At 32.7% G+C, this 19721-nt stretch overlaps 4 protein-coding genes and 1 long non-coding RNA gene across 5 annotated transcripts; 3 read left to right on the top strand and 2 right to left on the bottom strand.

The window, feature by feature from the left end:
* The first annotated feature begins 895 nt into the window (after positions 1–895).
* Positions 896–2471, top strand: LOC132699399 (uncharacterized). Its single transcript, XR_009618505.1, has 6 exons — positions 896–1141; positions 1199–1435; positions 1488–1654; positions 1709–1819; positions 1876–1998; positions 2380–2471. It is a non-coding gene; the product is annotated as an uncharacterized LOC132699399 (long non-coding RNA).
* On the bottom strand, positions 2421–3906 carry LOC132699398 (C-type lectin 37Da-like). Its single transcript, XM_060666070.1, has 4 exons — positions 3803–3906; positions 3656–3723; positions 3377–3494; positions 2421–2845 (listed from the first exon to the last, which is right to left on the bottom strand). The coding sequence occupies exons 1-4, from the start codon at positions 3834–3836 to the stop codon at positions 2571–2573; spliced, it is 495 nt and encodes a 164-aa protein (XP_060522053.1). The 5' UTR covers positions 3837–3906; the 3' UTR covers positions 2421–2570.
* Positions 3907–6265: 2359 nt separating this feature from the next.
* Positions 6266–7918, top strand: LOC132699829 (UPF0193 protein EVG1 homolog). The gene is made up of 4 exons (XM_060666748.1): positions 6266–6447; positions 7277–7485; positions 7537–7687; positions 7745–7918. Exons 1-4 carry the CDS (start codon positions 6354–6356, stop codon positions 7879–7881), a joined length of 591 nt encoding a protein of 196 aa, XP_060522731.1. The 5' UTR covers positions 6266–6353; the 3' UTR covers positions 7882–7918.
* A 2541-nt stretch (positions 7919–10459) lies between these two features.
* LOC132699580 (protein toll-like) lies at positions 10460–16420 on the top strand. The gene is made up of 5 exons (XM_060666374.1): positions 10460–10797; positions 12031–13426; positions 13492–14025; positions 14552–14719; positions 15451–16420. The coding sequence occupies exons 2-5, from the start codon at positions 12050–12052 to the stop codon at positions 16258–16260; spliced, it is 2889 nt and encodes a 962-aa protein (XP_060522357.1). The 5' UTR covers positions 10460–10797; positions 12031–12049; the 3' UTR covers positions 16261–16420.
* A 413-nt stretch (positions 16421–16833) lies between these two features.
* Positions 16834–17967, bottom strand: LOC132699553 (C-type lectin 37Db-like). The gene is made up of 4 exons (XM_060666342.1): positions 17790–17967; positions 17675–17727; positions 17506–17623; positions 16834–17454 (listed from the first exon to the last, which is right to left on the bottom strand). The coding sequence occupies exons 1-4, from the start codon at positions 17851–17853 to the stop codon at positions 17195–17197; spliced, it is 495 nt and encodes a 164-aa protein (XP_060522325.1). The 5' UTR covers positions 17854–17967; the 3' UTR covers positions 16834–17194.
* Between the last annotated feature and the right edge of the window lie 1754 nt (positions 17968–19721).

Here is a 19721-nt window from a genome sequence, read left to right as displayed (position 1 = left end):
TTTAAAATTTAAGGAGTAATGCGGAATATTTCTTCATAACGCAGCTGAAATGTTTATTGACGTGAATTACGAAACAAATTTGACTTACTTTATGGTGGACGGGGGAGTGTTAGATCTTTTCGTGTTGATGGGACCTACGTTAAAAGAAACCGTTAGACAATATATGAATTTAACGGGAATCGCTCATTTGCCGCAGGTTCAAACTACAAAAAGTAAAAAAATATCACATTTTAATACATTTGTAGCTTTGGACACTAGGCTATCATCAGTGCAGAGTATCGTACGAATCTTCGGAAGACGTTAAGGACGTGATAATCAAATTTGACCTCTACGATTTTCCACTGGAATCGATGTGGTTGGTAAGAACTGCCACAGACGAGCTGCGGTGGTTTACTTGGAACCAAACGATGTTCTTTTTATAATATTAGAGCCGTAGATGAAGTTTTTCGGTTTTAGATTGGACCGAGTCGCACTCACGTAGAAAAGTGACCGCCATGACTGAATTTAACATAAAAGTTGATCCTACTTATAAAGTATATTCCGACGGATTGACAAACAATTACTTCGTCAAAAATCCAGATGGGAGTAATTTCGTTAATCTATGTTGGGTCGGAAATAGCTCCTGGTTGGACCTTCTGAATCCCGAAGTGATTGATTATTTTGCCACTCTCTATTCCTACGAAAATTTTCCATCCTCTCTGACTTTGGCGGGGTTCTGGAACGATATGGACGAACCAACGTTATTTGATAATTTATACGAACGAACTCTGCCATTTTCTTCGTTGTATTATAGAAATATTTTGCATAGGGATATACATAACCTGATTGATTTACTACAGGTACATTGTATCGAAATGATCGCTATTGCACTACACTACACTAGTTCTGTAGGTAATAGCGTCTCATAAAAGTATCATGGCACGGGACAATGGTAGGTACAGGCCGTTCATACTAACCAGATCGACGTTTGCCGAAAGTCAGAGGTACGCAGCAAAATGGAGTGGGGATAACGACGGGTTGTTTGAGGATATGCGTTTTACTGTGCCTATGACAATGGCAGCGAATTTAGCTGGAATTGTGTTTTACGGAGCCGACGTTCAGATATGGGGCTACAGAGGAACTGACCATCAGATGGTATCAGGTAAGAGACAGATGAGGGGAACCCGATACTTACAGGACACGTTGATGAGGATTTTAGCTCGGAAGTTGGATTCCGTTCTACAGAGCACACGCGTGGTCGGGCCCAAGACGAGAGCCTTACACCTTTAGTCCTGATGTTCAAGACCTCCTTCGGGAAGCTATAGGATATATAGGCCTTATTGGTACACTGTTTTCTACGAACACACCTTACGTGGTGACCCCCTCATCAGACCATTGCTCTACGATTATTCGCAAGACGATCAAACGTACGATATTAATGATCAATTTTTCCTTCGTAAGAGTGTTTCACACCAATAACGCACAGAAAAATTGTTATTCTTTTTTAGGCACTGATATTATGGTTGCGTCAGTTTATGAATCAAATCTAACATCAGTCCGAGTATACTTTCCTGGAGGCAAGCAGCAGAAATAGTATCAAGTACTTGATAGTCAAAATATCAGCAGGGTTTTTCAAGGCGCGGAATGGGGCGATATTCCAGTGGATATAAGTTTTGTACGTAATATTGGCGTTACATTTTTTTAAAAGTATTTTTTCAATGCCTTCCAGATTCCTATATTCTATAGAGGCGGTAGTATAATACCCAGAAAAGAGAGAGTTGGGAGATCCACAACGGATATGCGCAATGAAAGTATTACTCTGCATGTGATTCCAGACGAAGTATGCGAGAGAATCCAGAATATTTTTGTTGGAAGTTGGAACCAACTTATTTTTAGAACAATATTGCTGAAGGCAAGTACATAATGATTTTTTTTGTTCTAGTATAATAGATGACTCTGATTGGGACGATATTGAATTTTCGTTTGCCAAGATTATTGTGTATAATCCAAACGATAACGGTAAGTCCTATTTTAACAGATAATCCTCAATTTACTTAATTTGTTTTAATACAAAGAAAACTGTTTTTAAAATGTAGATCCAGAGAATACTGCGATTTATCTTACAAACCGACTAAATTTGTGTGTTGAACAGTTCGATTGAAAAAAATAATTGTATCTATATTAGTTTATTTTTGAATTATACTTTGGATTTTGAAAACAGCGCTAACTAACTAACTAACTAACTAACTAAAACTAACTAACCACTAACCAAGACTAAACAACGCGTTGAAATCTTTTAATAAAAAAACCAGTAATGTGGGGGATAAAAAACGCAGTAGTCTCCCGATATGTATTTTACAAGTCCTCATTATTATATGTTATACGTTATTATATTTTCAGGAACGTACAATATCCAAGAATTTTCCCTCGACCCAGAAAGAAATCCGTTTTCTATACAAGACATTGTTAAAACGTTGGCTTGGCAAAAAAGCGTACGCATATATTTATAAAAATATATTGATAAATATCAACAAATAATTTATCTATCACAATGCAAAGAGAATAAAAGTTTTCAAACAAATCTAATGTAGTCATTTAACAAAATTACTAGCCGGAGAACAATAGGAGTAGTCCTGGCAGATATATTTTAGCTGATACTTGCACATTAGGTCGTTCCAACCGATGGGATTGGGCGAAGACCTGTAGATTCCCCATTGGATGCAATTTTCCCCTTTGTAATCGTTTTCCGCGAGCTTGGCGTCGTCAGGTTGATTTTGTAGCCATTTTGCGTATACGACTTTTGTCCCTGTCGATGCCCAATAGAAATTCCCATCGCCTAGATTCGTTCCCGATAGCCAATATCCCTCTTAAAGAATAAATTAATTGCACATACATTTAATTGGTTCACAAAAATTAATTATTCTTTTTGCAAGCTGTACAGTGATTTTGTTCTCATATACGCAGTATGTTGCCTCTATCTAACCCTTACTATCTGTGCCAGTTTTATTATACCAGTAAATGAAACTGCACACTTTTTATTATTATCCGTTATCCTATAAAATAATATAGTGTACTGTAAATAGAAATAATATTGATTGACATGTTAATTTACTGTACAACTTGTTTAGAAGTAAAAATATAGCTAAAAAAATGTCAAAACATAATTATTTTAATAATTTTTATATTTTATTATTATTATTATGTTTTTTTTTTACAAAAAATGACCCAATTTGTGTACTGTTTATTTTCAAACACTTCTTAAGCTTTATGTAAAATCTTTTTTTTTTCGAAGAATCTAACTAATCAAGACGAAAAGTGAAATGATTAACGATGGCAACAAGCTAGTATTAACTAAGTAGGTGTTGCCAAGAGGCTTATATTACCTTATCTTACTTACCGTTGTAACCATGTTCTTTCATAAAGTGCTCCAAGTTGTGTTGTTCTTCCTGCGTGGTTATACTAGCCAATTCCATGCCTGCACTTTTGCAATTTATAAATGCTTGAAACCAGTTGGTCTTAAATATTAAACAAAAATTTATTATAATACAATAACGTTCGAAGCTAGTGGCACCAGTTTCAAAATAAACTAAAGTAATTGTCTTCTATGTTTAGTATCATGTAATGCTCATATATAATATTACATTTTTGAAAATGGAAATAAAATGTCGTTACTTACGGCATCAGTAGATACATGGTACTTGATGTTTAGCGATTTAAATGGAGTGGATGCGTAACTGGTTGCCCCTGAAACAGAATAGTTTGAGGAATGTGTTGAATTAATTTCTTCTAATGAACACGGTACGTTAAGCAGATTTGTTCTCACCGAAAGCCAATATTAAAGAAACTGTTAACAACATGACTGCGAATTTCGTACCATTTGATGACTGGAATGAAGTTTGCTTGTACGTCGGAAATATTGCGAGAGCGTATTTTCCCAACCTTACTGTTTATCGTAATAATAAACTATCGCTGATAGTCCGGTCGATTTGGCTCCTGGATTTCTTGGATTAATTACTGCAACAATAGGTAAAAAGTCTTAGCAACAGCGCCAGATTTTTTTATGAATTTAACAGAAGTTATTTCTTATAAAAAGTTTGTTCTGCATGGTCTAAAACTTTTAATAATCCTTATAAATCAAATATACAATATTTGTCTAAAAATATGAATTTTAAGCAAGAGCAAAATACATTAATTTTTGAAAATAATGACAATAAAAATTAATCATAATTGAAAATTTTTGGCGCGTATCTAATATTAGCCATCAAAAAAAAAATGCAAAGTAGTAATGTTATGGTGTGTACATATATATATATATATATATATATATATATATATATATATATATATATATATATATATATACACTTCGAACACTTTTCGGAGCGCGAGCATTGAAGATGCCAAGTGAGATTTTGGCGAAACGTCTGCAGGATTCCAGTCGGATTCAGGATTTGCAGGATTCCAGTCGGATGCAGGATTCCAGTCGGAGTTCAACGAGTGAACGGATGATTATATATATATATATATATATATATATATATATATATATATATATATATATATATATATATATATATATATATATATATATATATATATATATATATATATATATATATATATATACATATATATATATATATATATATATATATATATATATATATATATATATATATATATATATATATATATATATATATATATATATATATATATATATATATATATATATATATATATATATATATATATATATATATATATATATATATATATATATATATATATATATATATATATATATATATATATATATATATATATATATATATATATATATATATATATATATATATATATTATATATTATATATGTGTGCGCATATATTATAATGCATACTTTATTTTACAAATGAAGATAAATGAAAGAAGACAAATTAGTTAATTTACTAAATCTCAATATATCCCCCATGCCTTTCTAGACATTTAATTGCTTCTTTCATCAAATTTTATTCATACACTCTTGATCATATATATTATTTCCTGACATGCTTGTAATCGTTTCCAACTAATAAATATTTTGAAAAGGTAAACGCAATTAACAATTCAAAGAAGTTTATAAAATATTTTTAAAAATACAGGTACACTTGCATAAAGTTAATATTTCTGACAAACATTGTATATGGCTCCCTAGATTTTTCACCTAATGAAATGTATTTTAACTTTTAGCTCATGTAGAACTTTATACAAATAACTTATTTTATAATAAATGAAAGAACAAAGAAGAATAGAAAAAACGCATATGCCGTTGTACACAATTCATTTTTTTGTCAAATTTAACATTTTGTAGTCATTATTTTATAATTAAAAATATCTTTTTTAACTCTTAGCTTGAAATTTATCAAATATTTATGTTTCAATAACTTGAAAGGTACATAAGAAATACTAAGAATTTTTATTTTATTTTAAATTACACAATGTTGTATTACCACCCTTTATAAAGTGTAGGCAGACTACACTACTACGTCTAAATCATTGTCTACCACACTCAAGAAAAAAAGTTGTGCAAATGAAATTTACACTGAAGTGTGGCAACAACAAAAAGATTTAAAACTAATCAAATAAAACCTTTATAACCTGAAAAACGTAATAAACATTACATAATAATAGTAATAATAGATTTTCTTTGTTTTGTTTTAGACATGCCCAAAAACCAGGGTTGAAGAGTGAGTGATCAATACTTTTAAAGCAATTAATAAAAAGGATCGTTATTGTTAAAAACATATACGTATTAATTGATCTATTACCAATACCACAAGGAAATATGAGGAAACGTAGAGAAACGCAACGTGACAATTATCTAGTATTTTTATTTATTCACGGAATTCCGAAATGGTACAAATGGGACTACTATTTCCAAAGGGAATCACAAAAGCCGCACGATTTCTTGTTGGTTATTCTTTTCGCCCCGCATCCATGTATTTTTATTGTTAACGACTATTTGCGGTAGTTAAGAAACGACGCCGATTCAATTTCTCATGAAATGTCCCAATTAAAAGAATAAGAGTAATAAAATGAATAAAACTAAAAATTACCGTACAAGTAAAAATATCGAGAAACGCATTTTTTTGAAAATTAAATTTAAGGGTAATTAATAATAAATTAAAAACGGTGTTTGCCTTTGTGCAGGGAACCGTAATGGGATCTGATAAAATTAAATCCACTTTAACGTTTAATCGATTTCAGAAACGAAACCATGGAGACAGCGTTGCGGAGTGGTTTTATTTTATTATTGTTCTGCATTTTAGACGCAAGCACTGACAACGTCATTTATTGTATACCCAGGCTGTTATTTTTTAACGATTCATATAATGGATGATTGGTCCAGTAAAACCGTACCACGGGGTGGAATTTTGCACCCAGCGAAAGCAAATTATAGTGCTGAAACTGAGAAATTCTTGAAACGTGAGTTGTGAATGGAACAAATATTGTTTTTAAGCAAGGTTTATTTAGAATGTATAGAGTTTCTCAAAATCGTGCCCCCTATAGGCTACCTTAAAAACCATTAAAGTTATATTAAATCTAATTTTTTTCTTTTCAATGAAACTCATTTTTTAATATTTACCTTTGATATGGTTATCAAAAAACATTTATCAATGTAGTTTATTTTTTTAAATCACAAGAGATTATCAACGTTCAATTCTCTAAATCAGCCTGTGACTTCCAAACTAGTTCACAAATACCAAAGTAAGCAATTTGTATTTTAAGTGGTTTTCCAAGATTCATTACAAGCGACAGCTAATTTGGGTAATGGGATAAATTTGTCCATTATCCAGTTAAAATTGTAGGGTTGGTTTAGTTTCAGAATTGTTTATTTGTATGACACAGAGATGATGATGACTTCTTTGTTGTAAAGAACTTGTTAGTGTGTTTATTTGCTGCTAAAGTTTTGAAAATGTATAGATACAATCGAACAACCCAGACAAATTCAACATAAAAATATATAAAAAACGAAAAGAAATTTTTTATATAATATAATATATATATATAATTTAATATCCGATTTTGTCACACTTGCATATATCCGACATTTATAGATAAATTAATTATTAATTATTATTATTATCATTATTATTATATTATATTATTATTATATTATTAATAATGAATTATTATTATAAATTCAATATTAAGGAGCAATAAATTTTTCTTTGTCGTCTTGTCTATTGCCACAACAAAGTAAATAAAAAAAAAGAGTATATTTATAAAAAAATAAGATATAATTTTTTTTAAGTTTTAATGGAGGAGAGCAAAATGTCAATGATGCAAAGGAAAAGGTTAAATTACGCATTGAGAAACGGGGACCCTTTGCCTTCGTTGGCAAATATCACAAAGCGAAAAACCCCCAACCTTCCAGAAGTAACGATAAGGCCTGCATCTTCAAAACGTCGCTCCATGGAAACCATCATCAGGTCTGGAGCGTATGAAAGGGACGCTTATAAAGTAAGCTCTATTCGATTGGCTAAATACTTAATTACGTCGTTTAGCTTTTAGCCGAATCATCTGGTAGTGGACAGAGAAAGGGAAAAGGACAAACTGGCAAATAAAATGGCCTATAATAAGGATTTAGCGGTGTCGAAAGAAAAAGTTCTCGAAAAATATGTGGAAAAGGAGATGGAGAGCAAACCAAATCGGTTTGATGAGCGTAAGTTTTCATAGTTAATTAATCTGTAACGAGAAAGGAATTTGGTTAAATTTGCAGTCCTTAAAGAGATTAAAGAACGGCAGGATTGGTTAAGGGAGATGCAAGAGCTAGGGGAAGATAAAAAGTATCGGCCTATAATCGAACAGCAGATTCAAAACAAAGTCAGGGAACTGGAAAAATTGAAGATGGATTAGTGCGGGAAAATAAAAGTTGTTGAATTTTTGCTTCTAGTTATTAATATCTACTTTGGAATAAATTTGTTTGCGAAATTGACTAAGTACTGTCTAGTCAGGTGTTTGATAAGTATCATTAAATTAATATTGCAGACAAGTGGATGCCGCAGTGCGCTTTTTATTGATTGGATAACAAGTTACCAAAAATATTTAATTCTATTACTTCACATGTTCTCTATTTACTTTAAACTTCAACCACACATTAAATTAATAAAAGAGGTTTTTGTTTTAGTTTGAAAACATATAGGGTTTCCCATGGCGACTGTCCAATATGTTTTACCTTAAACGAAATAGATATTGTTGTGAAACTTGGTATATTTGCATAATGGGCCCTAACGTACAATTTAAAAATGTTTTTGCTTTTACAATGTTGCCGGTTCCACTCGAAATCAGTGGCAACATTGAAATTTCAAACTAACCAACCTCGTGTAATATTCATAAGCAAGTCTAACACGTAAATTGTTATAGGTGCCGTGTGACAATAGAGAATGTATTTCATTTCTTAAACAACGCTAGAAGTTATAGGAACATGTATAATCTTTTTTCAAATTGTTGGTCTAGTCAATGGAATTGTTGTCATATTTTTTGTAAAGTGCACTTTTCGGTGTCCTATGTATTAAACATTGTCGATGATATATGTCCTATATATTTTTTTTTTCACGTATTGATTCACGGATGGAAAAATGTGACGACACTATATTCCGGGATATCATCCGTTCGCTTGTTGAACTCCAGTGTTCGAAGTGTTTTCGGAGCGCGAGCATTGAAGATGCCAAGTGAGATTTTGGCGAAACGTCTGCAGGATTCCAGTCGGAGTTCAACGATCGAACGGATGATATCCCGGAATATAGTGTCATCACATTTTTCCATCCGTGAATCAATACGTGAGAATATATATATATATATATATATATATATATATATATATATATATATATATATATATATATATATATATATATATATATATATAATTTCTTTATGCCCCACTTCGATAAATTGTGATATTTTGGCGTAAAAGCCAATTATTCAATTAACACTTCCATATATATATATATATATATATATATATATATATATATATATTCTCACGTATTGATTCACGGATGGAAAAATGTGATGACACTATATTCCGGGATATCATCCGTTCGCTCGTTGAACTCCGACTGGAATCCTGCATCCGACTGGAATCCTGCAAATCTTGCATCCGACTGGAATCCTGCAGACGTTTCGCCAAAATCTCACTTGGCATCTTCAATGCTCGCGCTCCGAAAACACTTCGAACACTGGGCTCGGAGCGCGAGCATTGAAGATGCCAAGTGAGATTTTGGCGAAACGTCTGCAGGATTCCAGTCGGATGCAAGATTAGCAGGATTCCAGTCGGAGTTCAACGAGCGAACGGATGATATCCCGGAATATAGTGTCATCACATTTTTCCATCCGTGAATCAATACGTGAGAATATATATATATATATATATATATATATATATATATATATATATATATATATATATATATATATATATATATATATATATATATATATATATATATATATATATATATATATAAATATCACTTGGCATCTTCAGAGGTAATGGACGGTCACCGGGGAAAACCCTGTATATATATTTTTAAACTGGTTAGTCAAACTATCTGCAATCATTTTAAAATATTAGATCGATTGTTGTTTCCTACCTTTTAAAATAGTTTATATCAAGTCAAAGAAAATCATTTAATTGTGGTAATTTAACTTTTTTATATACATTGTGCACTGACTTTGGACTTTGTAAAATCTTCATTTATTCTAAGAAAAAAAATCAAAACCAAACTAAAAGTAAACATTTTACTAGAGTATACAATCTTCTATTGGAACAGAGATCAGATTTCGAACACCCTGCACTTAAACAGAATAAAGCGAAGTGTAGTTTTAGTGCGACAAAGATGTTGCAAGCTACTGCCGAAAAATGCTATATCCACTAAATTGACTCTTAGCGGTCATATTGATTGTTGAACTCCACAATTGGCTGAAAGCGAAATTCGAAATAACAACTTTTATTGGTTGAAAGGAAGACAAGCTCTCTATAGATCTAGTAGCTATTTGGTGTTATCAAATATTGGATCGGTCCTCTTATTTCGTACATATTTTTTTCTTCTCTCCCTCCATTTTCCCAATTTTTCTCTATTTTCTTGTCTTTCTTGGTTGAATCATTCGTTCCTATCATATATTTTGTTTCTTTTGTAATATTTTTTAAGCGCTTTAAAAATTGTAGTGTTGTTAAAGAGCGATCATTTTATAATTGCTTTTCAAGTTCAAATTCAATACAATTTTAAAAATCATATAGCTTATGAAAAAAAAATTGAACCATACATGGAATATACCGTACATCCCAATGAAAACAAAAGCAGTTTAAAAAACCAGTAGCTCGAGTAGAAAAGAAAGAATTTTGAAATGGCGGTGGTATCGGTAGTACCCAGATTCACCGTGAATCGGTTTCTACTGCGCTACGAATTTGCAATAAAATCCGACTTCTTAAAAAGCGGGAAAAGTCGTCTTGCGCTGAATTCCCCAGTCCAGTCACACACGACACAGCCTTGCGCCACAAGACAAACAACATGGTATCGGTATCAGTGTATAAATGCGTTTTACCAGATTGATTTATTGGAGAATTTCCCTTACGACCTTTTGGCGTCAAATTCGTGAGGAAAAAATCAAGGGTCGTGGCCCACAACAGTGGTTTCGCACACAAGTGATTATTTAAAGGGGCCGATAACGTTTGTTGTGTGAAACAAGTTGTAAACAAGGCAATTAAACACATTATAAATAAATATTATGGGCGCTTTGCAAGATGTACGTTCGATTTACTAATATGTGGTACGTATGTATGTTTAATTTAGCTTTGTACTCATATTTGGTTCGTTTTCAACGCCTACGCTTTTTTTTGAAAATTTATTCACTAGTGGTTAATGCTTTGGTCAACATATCAATTCCAAGACCAAATAAGTAATAAAACATCAAAAACTTTTTTCTAAAACTAATATTTACTCACACAGTGATTCATATATTTTTAAATAAAATAATTTTTGGAAAAATATTGGTTAAAATGTCATCGAGACGCCGCTGGAATTTGTATTTAATTTTAGCCCCTTACTATCGCAAATATCAATGCTAAATTTAAGTAAAATAGGTCGGAAGATTATACGTCCTGTATGTATATATGATTTTTTGTATTGGAATCCGTTAAAATTTAACTGATCTTTGAAACACCCCGTATGCAATAATTAAAAATTCTAAACAGCGGTTGTCTTTATTTTTTTATTTTAATTTTGATTTTATAACGTTTCTACAAATCTGGGACTATTTTGCCATTTTTCTAAATCGGTTTAGCAAAACTTTTACGCTTTAATTTGATATCTCTCATGAGTGTAATTTCCAAGATACCCGTTTTACCTTGGATTATAATTGAATTAATTAATAAATTTAAACAGTCCTGACCACAATGACATATTAGTTGTGGCGAGAAATGGTGTTTTATCTAATGTGAATCATTTTAACCTGTGTTTAACTTCAAAAAAATCTGATATATACCAGAAAATTTTTGAAATCTGTACAATATAGGAGAAAAGGGGTGCTGCGATGTAGTAGAAAAGATGCAATTTAATCTAATTTTTCTACTTCCAACTCTAAAATACCCAATTATGCACTGATGAGGGGTGCTCAAAGTGTCACTTTAAGATGTGAGCTTCATTAAAGCCTTTCTCGAGACTTTTCGAGAATTTTCGGTTCTTTAATCATGGGTTTGGGAGCGATCGGATCTTTTCGCTTGATTTTTAACATTTATGGTATTCTGATGGTCACGTCACACATGATTCGTTGATTGTATTCGTGCAAAAATTTTCGCCAACACTATGGGCATTAAAAAAAGTATACTATGCAATACGTTGATGAACTTCAGACACTCGTTTAATAAGCACTCGCACCGCCAAAGCACTCGTGTTTAAAGTGTGGGAAACTTGTTGCTTAGTATACTATTTTGACCCTCAACACATTTCAATTTATTATCAGCTTGTGATTCCTTGTATAAAAATATTTATTTATTTTCTTCAGATTTTGGAAGCTGGACAAAATGACAAAAGAAGAGATATGGTTTATTTTAATTTTCGTGGCAGCCCACTATATACAAGTAGAAAGCTCTCAATGCTATCGTCGTTCCAGCTGCGATAGATGTATTCAAGCAGTCGCGTGTCCACAAAACAAAACCCATGTGAATATAGTTTTTCAACAAAATTTCGTCAACATTATCTGCACGAAGTCAGCCCCAGGGACTCTCGATATGTATCCAACATTCGATGGTAGATACTTGAAGAGTTTTGATGATAGCAGCCCGCTTACCCTCGACACGATGATAACAAAGTGCTTCAAGACAAAACCAAAGCATATCAAATATGCGGTGGAACTCGACAAAGTAAGACATATCAATATTACGAAAAATTTGTTAAAAGATCAATCGGAGCTGGAATATTTATACATCGGTTGGATCAATAAGTTACAAAACGACTCCTTCATATCTCTGGAAGAGGAATTTTTGGAGCACACCCCAAAGTTGCAAACCCTAATCCTAAATCATAGTGACCTGAGAAATCTCAAGTCCTATTTAGCAAACCTGACTGGACTCATCAATTTGGATCTCTCTTCAAATTCTTTATTCGAAATTCCAAGTGGAATTTTTGAAAGTCTCGATCATTTGGAGGCTGTTTCTTTTAGGAGCAACAATTTAAGGAAGTTAAATAATGGATGTTTCTCAGGTGCCAAGGTGATAACAAAGTTAGACTTAAGTGAAAACAAGATCAATAACGTGGAAAATAAAGTTTTCAGTGGGCTATTGAACTTGACTTATTTAAACCTGAGCTATAACAGTTTGAAAGCGATAGCGGAAGATACTTTCTCGAGCAACGAGGAACTAAAAGTTTTGGATTTATCAGGAAACCAGGATTTTGTTGTGTCGAAACCCTTATTTAGCAAACTAAAGATGTTGGAAAAATTGTTTTTAATAAATTGTGGAATTGGAACTTTGGAGGGTCACGTTTTTGACCATCTCGCAAACTTAGACGAACTGACACTCAGTCAGAATGATTTGCAAAGTTTGCCGACAACTATATTCGCCGTTCTTGGCTCTTTAAGGACTCTAGATTTGAGCCAGAACAAGTTGGAGTCTTTACCAAGCAAAATATTCTCTACGTTAAAAAACCTTCAGGTTTTATCGCTCAGAGGGAATAGACTCACGAAGTTGGATGGCGATTATTTTCAAGAGCTGCGCTCGTTGAAGGTTCTGGATTTAGGTTCCAACCAAATATCAGATTTTTTGGTGCACAATTTTAATAACAATGTAGAAAAAGTGATTCTCAGCTATAACAAAATTAAATCAGTTCCTAATGTTTTCCTTGAGAGAAATTCGCTGCAGCATTTGGATGTGAGTCACAATGAAATTACGAGTGTGCATATGGTGAGTAGGAAAAATTTCGCTTAAAGAAAATTACTAAAAAATCATCAAACATTCCTCATTTTCAGAAATACCCCATTCCAATAAACCGAACGACAACTGTGGATGTTTCTCACAACAGAATTGACGACATCCAGCTTCCAGATCGATACGAATCTAACAACGAAGGCAGTATTATATTCAATTTAACAACAAATTTCGTAAGATGCTCTTGTAATAAGTACAAAGTAGAGAAGGCTGCAGAAATGAACGATTTGATGCAACTTACGGTATTGCGAAACAAGATAGAGTGTTCGGCAGTCGCTGGAGATTGTTTGCTGGTCAATGTGGATGAGTGCCCCCAGACATGCGACTGCTTCTACAGAAAGACTGACACTTCTCTAGTTATCGATTGTTCTTATGGAGACTTGACGAGTGCACCAACGCTCGAGGGTTTGAAATCTACCGGTACATACAAGCATAATCAAACTATTGTGATTCTAAAAGGAAACAACTTGAATTCCATGGGTCCGCAAAAGCTTGCTGGTTACAACAATGTTACTTACCTCGATTTGTCCGACAATGTTATTTCGGACTTTCGCTGGGTCCCCCCACATTTGCAAGTGAGTATGGTTTACTGCTAAGCGTATACTTTTATGTATTCAAAGTCAGATATGCCAAGAAAATACTGATTTTTTTGTAATGTTGGACAATCCGTACAAATACGTACAATAATGTTTAAGGACGATTGATAAATCTTATTGAATTGCGTAAAATTCAAATAATATTTTAAGTTTTAATTAGAATTAATGCCATTTGCTTGTGGTTTTAAGCGACATTCGGGAGACTGCGCATTTTCTGAGATTTATAATTTTTAAGAATTTTTTCTTATAAAGTTAGTAACACGTATAATTGGACTGAGATGGTTCTTACATTATTAAATTAGAACAAAAAATGTTCAGATTTTCAGTTTTATGATCGTGCCTTTATCAAATACATATTTTGTATTTTGGTAAAGGCACGGTGTTGGCGAAACAGCTGTCACAAATCATTAAAAATTTTTGTTCTGATTAAAATACGTATAAGTGTAGACTCTTGATTTTTTATAGTATGAAATCAATTTTGAAATAAATACTTGCTTTTTCTTAGTATCTGGATTTGGACAACAACCGACTTCAAAACATAAATCGGGAAACGATTCGTGTTCTGGAAAAAACCGAGAGCCTGGTGGAAATTACTTTGAAGAATAATCCATGGAAATGCGAATGCAACTCTGCAGATTTGCAAAGATATCTAATCAGTTTCAACAACATTAAGGTACAACGTCTTGCCTTTCTTAACAAAAAATAACAAACTGAGAAACCGAATCGTCCTTTTTTGATTTTCTTCTTCTTCTGAATATATGCACGATAGTTTGACGCGATTGTATTTTGGCGTGACTTTTTTGACAACTTTTTATTTGGTTAACTGCTTGGTTGAAAATAAGTTTAGTAAACATGCCCCAACTTTAATCGGTGTCAACTCTATTGCGTGTAATTCCCAAGATTCCCGGCTTTTGTACTGATATATACTGGTGTGCATATCTATGTTATCTATTTGTATTTGTTATGTTCTATGCCCGATTGATATTTTGTAATAGAAATGATTTTAAATACATTTTACACAAAAGCATTTTATCCTTAAAATAGCAGTTTGTCAGGTAAAACCATTCTCTCATTTAACGTGTCGGTTTCGATATCGTAGAAGTGAATATTTTGTTTTCAAGGCCACTCAGGTTTTAATTAAATAATAAGCACTGCGAAAAATAATCATTACAAAATTTATTTTGCGAAATTGCCGTTAATTGGAAATCCTTAGTTAACTTGGATAATGAATACTTGAATTTCATAATTATATATTATTAATGAGTCTCCTCATATGATCATATGACTGAAATTTAAGTCATAAACCAATGAAAGCAAACGAAAGCAATATTTTGAAATGAAAGCACTCGCATCTTTCGCAAGTATAAGTGTACCTACTCAAATGATATTTGTTTAAATTTTTAGGTCAATCAGACCGACGTCACTTGCCAATCAACCGGTGAATACTTGATCTACACGAAAATATGCGAACAATCTCTACAGAATTCCTTGACGGTCCCGATTTCTCTAACGTTACTCTTCGCCATGTTGGCCATAGCATTGACTTTGTATTATCGTTACAACACCAGCATAAAGATTTACTTGTACTCCAAAAACTGTTGTCTGTGGTGCGTGGCTGAAGAAGAACTCGATAAGGAAAAAACTTATGATATTTTCGTGAGCTACTCCTACAAAGACGAGGACTTCGTGCAAAAGCAGCTGCTGGCTCAGCTAGAGCATCCGCAGCGGCCTTTCAAAGTGTGCATCCATTACAGAGATTTCATCCCAGGCGAGTTTATTAGTAAACAGATAGTTGATTCGGTGTTAAACTCGCGTAGAACGTTGGTGGTACTTTCTAACAATTTTATGGAGAGCGTGTGGGGAAAAATGGAGTTCCGGACGGCCCATACGCAGGCCATTACAGAGGGCAGAGCTAGAGTTATAGTGGTTATCTATGGAGATTTGAACGAAGACTCGTTGGATGACGAAATGAAGGCCTATTTGAAGACTAATACGTATGTGAAATGGGGCGATCCCTGGTTTTGGAATAAGCTGATGTATGCGTTGCCTCATTCCAACAATAGATTTAAAAATGCTGAGGTTATTCACATAGAAGAGACCTGCGGCAAAGGGTTGCTCGGTTGCTTTAAGTGGTTAAACAAAACGAGGAACATCACGGTCGGGACCGGAAACAAGGGTAGCTTTGATTTGGAGAGTCATAGTCACAAGATGTGAGAGTGGCAGTTTTATTTATTAATTGGGTGATATATTATGTGTGACGTTATTGTTGCGTTTTTAATAAAAACGTTTCTATGAATTTGTTATCTTATGTTTGTGATAATTATTAGTATACATTTTAGATTCGTTGGTTTTGTAAATATAGCGAATTGATGAAGATTTTTTTGTTTTCTTGCCAAATATTTGGAAAATAAGAATTTGGAATATGGATTTGGGAACGATATTTTCAAAAGGTGTATAATCAAAATATAGGATATTCAATTAGGAATGTAGGAATAAATAACTAAATAAATTATTTATGTTTTCAACTATAACAAATAAAATAAAACAAAAGGGTATATGATGTGTATGACTAATGATTATAGTAAAAATAAAAAAAATCAAAAAATTGAAATTTAGTCACACAATGAAAGAGATCGTTTAGTTTTTAAAAAATCCTCTGCTAGTCCATCATTAGTTTTGCACACCACCGCCAGCATCTTAATTAGTGACTGGTTTTTGGTATATATTAATATGACAGCGTTTATCAATTAATTTTCCTTATGATTTGATTATAAATAATAGACATAATATATAATATAATATAATATAATATACATTCCATTAAAGTAACGATGACTATTAAGGATATATCAGTTTTTATGGAACTTTATCCCAGTAGGTCAGCAACATAATTTTTACCTATTTTATAAGATTAAACTCAAGTAAATCAATATCCAAGTAATTATATTATGTAAAAGTAATTTGTTGAATTTTTCTATTGATTTTCTTAGAAAAAATTAACTGTTCGAGACAACTCTTAGGACCTTTTCCTTCTACAAAATGTTGCCAGATTCTCTCCTCTCTGCCGTGACGCATATAGGAGAATAATTCAAAAGCTTTGGTAACCAAATAAAAATATATTATTTTACTGTTAGCTTTGGTATACGGCTTAAACAACGTTCGGTGCGTAACAATAATCAACAGTTTGACAAATGTACTGAATGCTTCGATTGCAGTTCAGGTCGTTCCAGCCAGTCGGTTTAGGACTGTACGAAGGCATCCCCCATTGAATACAGTCTTCGGGTGGCAGATCCAGCCCCCCGTTATCCGGCTGACCCACGAACCACTTGGTGAAAACGACTTTGGCGCCGGTCGGCGCCCAGTAATAGGTACCGTCGCCTAACTTGGTGCCGCCCAGCCAATAACCCACTGGAAACACGTTATTTTTTCTTCTGCCGACAGGCAACCTTGACAACTTACGGTCGTGTCCACTGTCCTTTAGAAACTTCTCCATAGCGAGATGTTCTTCTTCCGAGTTGACAGTGGCGAGTTCCATGCCGCTACTTTTGCAATTGATCAGAGCTTGAATCCAATTTTGCTGTAACGATAAAAATGTTAAAAATATCGTTGACTCTACAAAGTTACTTACTTTGTCCTGGGAGACGACATACTTAATATTTTCGGCGGTTAAACTTTGGCATTCTGAAACCAAACACGCCATTAACAACGTTTAGATGCGACGCATGTTCGTAAATTCCGATTACCCGTCGAGTCAAACACTAAAATTACAACTAGAAGCGAAAAGGCGCTAGCAAACGCTGTACACATTTTGTATCACAGACAGGGAGTTGATAGGATTAAATAAACCTCGCGGCTAAGGAGACTCGCAGCGATTTACAAACCTGTCGCAATTTTTCTGCCGCTTTATTTCTATATTCAGTGCAGCCCACGTTATTTATATAGCCTCGTCTTTGTTTATATCAAACACGGAGTCATAGTTTATCTCTTTTTCAGGTTTGAGTTCCCGTTAAGAATTTCGAATAGCGATAAAACGAATGAAACCACGACCAATGTGCGTTGTTTGGGTAATTCCATCAATTATTCTTTTAAATGTGATACTTCTTCGTCGAATATGGAGGTGCAGCAGTGGACGTTTTTGATATAAGGCTGTGATAATACAATCAATTTTTTCTTTTCTGCTCCCTACTGTAAAATACCCAACTATACACCAGTGTGGAGTTCGCAAAGTATCTCTTTAAGTCGCCAGCTTCATTAAATACTATCACTAGCCGTTTCCGGTACATTAGTCACGGATTTGAGAGCGATCGGGTGTTTTAGGTAGATTTTGAAGAATGATGGTGTTTTGAAGTTTGTCGGTTCTGATGGTCACGTCACATATCACTGCTGCGAGAAACTAATGGTCGAAGAAAAAGTATAGTATGCACCAAGTCTCTAGTTTATAAACCACTCGCCTCGCTTGTATCAAAATAAACTCCGTGACTTGAAGTGGCGCTTTTGCATAATATATTATAAAACGTTTACACAAAATTTGAAAACACTTCAAGAATTATTCTATATACTTTCAAATGAAATCTGAATTTTGTGAAGCATTATTACAGAAGAGACAAAAAGTAGGATCTCGTTCCTAATAAATAAATAAATATTATTTTTTAAGTATATGATGCGATTAATCAATTTTTGCGCGGCAGAAATAATATCTGATATTCTGAATCTCAATATTTGATATTTTTCAACTTCTTAGGTGTATATTATTATTATTGATACAATTTTAGGAATTTAGAATTAGAAATCTTTTATTTTAATTGAACTTCAGTTGCGTAAGTAGCTTTAGATATGTTAGTTTATTATTTTCAAGTTGTACTTCAAGTCTAATTTAAATATATATAAATATTTGGTACCTATTATTATAAAATATATTAAGCAAGTAAATAGCATAATAATAATGTTATCCATTAAAAAAGGCATATTTGATAAATGCTGTGTTTTATTTCCATTTAAATTAAAAATAAACTAATGTACGTATCTACAAAAAAGGCAAAATTTACTATATAAAAAACATATCGTTTTTAATTTGGTCGTTTGAAAATATTGTTTTACGACTTTTAGTACTTTTTGGCACCTCGTAATTAGCGAGAAGGTTATATATATTTAACAAGATGATATATTGAAAAATTAATTAATTTACTTTTAATTGCTTTTTATTCATGTGTCCAGTTTTGAGATAATCTTGTGGCAGTTAGTAATACATTTACCTTGCTCTCTTAAGTAAATAAGAAAAATAAAAAACCTGATTTGTCAATAATTGTGTACTAATGTTTTGGTGTTTTCATAACCACTTCGTCGGCAAAAAAAGCACATTGAAAAAAGGTGTTTTCAATATTTTCTTTAATATTACAGCAAAAAATAATTGATTTTAAAATATAGTTCTGGTTTGTTTTGATAGAATCACATCTTTTTGGGCGAGGCCTGTTAAAACTTTCGATGCTTTTATTATTATTAAAAATGATTTTTTTAAGCGCATTGGAGATGGCAGGGATGTCAATAATAATCATTTGGGAATACAAGAAACTATATTCGTCTGATACATGTTCGTATAAAAACGACAAAAACAAAAAAAAAGAAAATTTGATATTTTGTTACCACTTCCAAATTTAAGCTGTATCTTCATCGCAATG

This window comes from Cylas formicarius, unplaced genomic scaffold (genome assembly GCF_029955315.1).
Source record: "Cylas formicarius isolate icCylForm1 unplaced genomic scaffold, icCylForm1.1 PGA_scaffold_3__17_contigs__length_32017465, whole genome shotgun sequence".
NCBI lineage: Eukaryota > Metazoa > Arthropoda > Insecta > Coleoptera > Brentidae > Cylas > Cylas formicarius.
This window is presented reverse-complemented; position numbering and strand designations above follow the sequence as displayed.

Excerpts from the sequence above, each read along its gene's own strand:
- LOC132699553 (XM_060666342.1), bottom strand. The coding sequence starts at position 17,853 with ATGTGTACAGCGTTTGCTAGCGCCTTTTCGCTTCTAGTTGTAATTTTA. Across the intron at positions 17,624-17,674 it reads ATGTCGTCTCCCAGGACAAA|CAAAATTGGATTCAAGCTCT; the intron begins GTAAGTAACTTT and ends TTATCGTTACAG. Across the intron at positions 17,455-17,505 it reads AAAGGACAGTGGACACGACC|TGGGTTATTGGCTGGGCGGC; the intron begins GTAAGTTGTCAA and ends ACGTGTTTCCAG.
- LOC132699580 (XM_060666374.1), top strand. The coding sequence starts at position 12,050 with ATGACAAAAGAAGAGATATGGTTTATTTTAATTTTCGTGGCAGCCCAC. Across the intron at positions 13,427-13,491 it reads AAATTACGAGTGTGCATATG|AAATACCCCATTCCAATAAA; the intron begins GTGAGTAGGAAA and ends CCTCATTTTCAG. Across the intron at positions 14,026-14,551 it reads GGGTCCCCCCACATTTGCAA|TATCTGGATTTGGACAACAA; the intron begins GTGAGTATGGTT and ends GCTTTTTCTTAG.
- LOC132699829 (XM_060666748.1), top strand. The coding sequence starts at position 6,354 with ATGGATGATTGGTCCAGTAAAACCGTACCACGGGGTGGAATTTTGCAC. Across the intron at positions 6,448-7,276 it reads AACTGAGAAATTCTTGAAAC|TTTTAATGGAGGAGAGCAAA; the intron begins GTGAGTTGTGAA and ends ATTTTTTTTAAG. Across the intron at positions 7,688-7,744 it reads ACCAAATCGGTTTGATGAGC|TCCTTAAAGAGATTAAAGAA; the intron begins GTAAGTTTTCAT and ends TTAAATTTGCAG.
- LOC132699398 (XM_060666070.1), bottom strand. The coding sequence starts at position 3,836 with ATGTTGTTAACAGTTTCTTTAATATTGGCTTTCG. Across the intron at positions 3,724-3,802 it reads TTCTTTAATATTGGCTTTCG|GGGCAACCAGTTACGCATCC; the intron begins GTGAGAACAAAT and ends ATTCTGTTTCAG. Across the intron at positions 3,495-3,655 it reads ACCATGTATCTACTGATGCC|ACCAACTGGTTTCAAGCATT; the intron begins GTAAGTAACGAC and ends TTAATATTTAAG.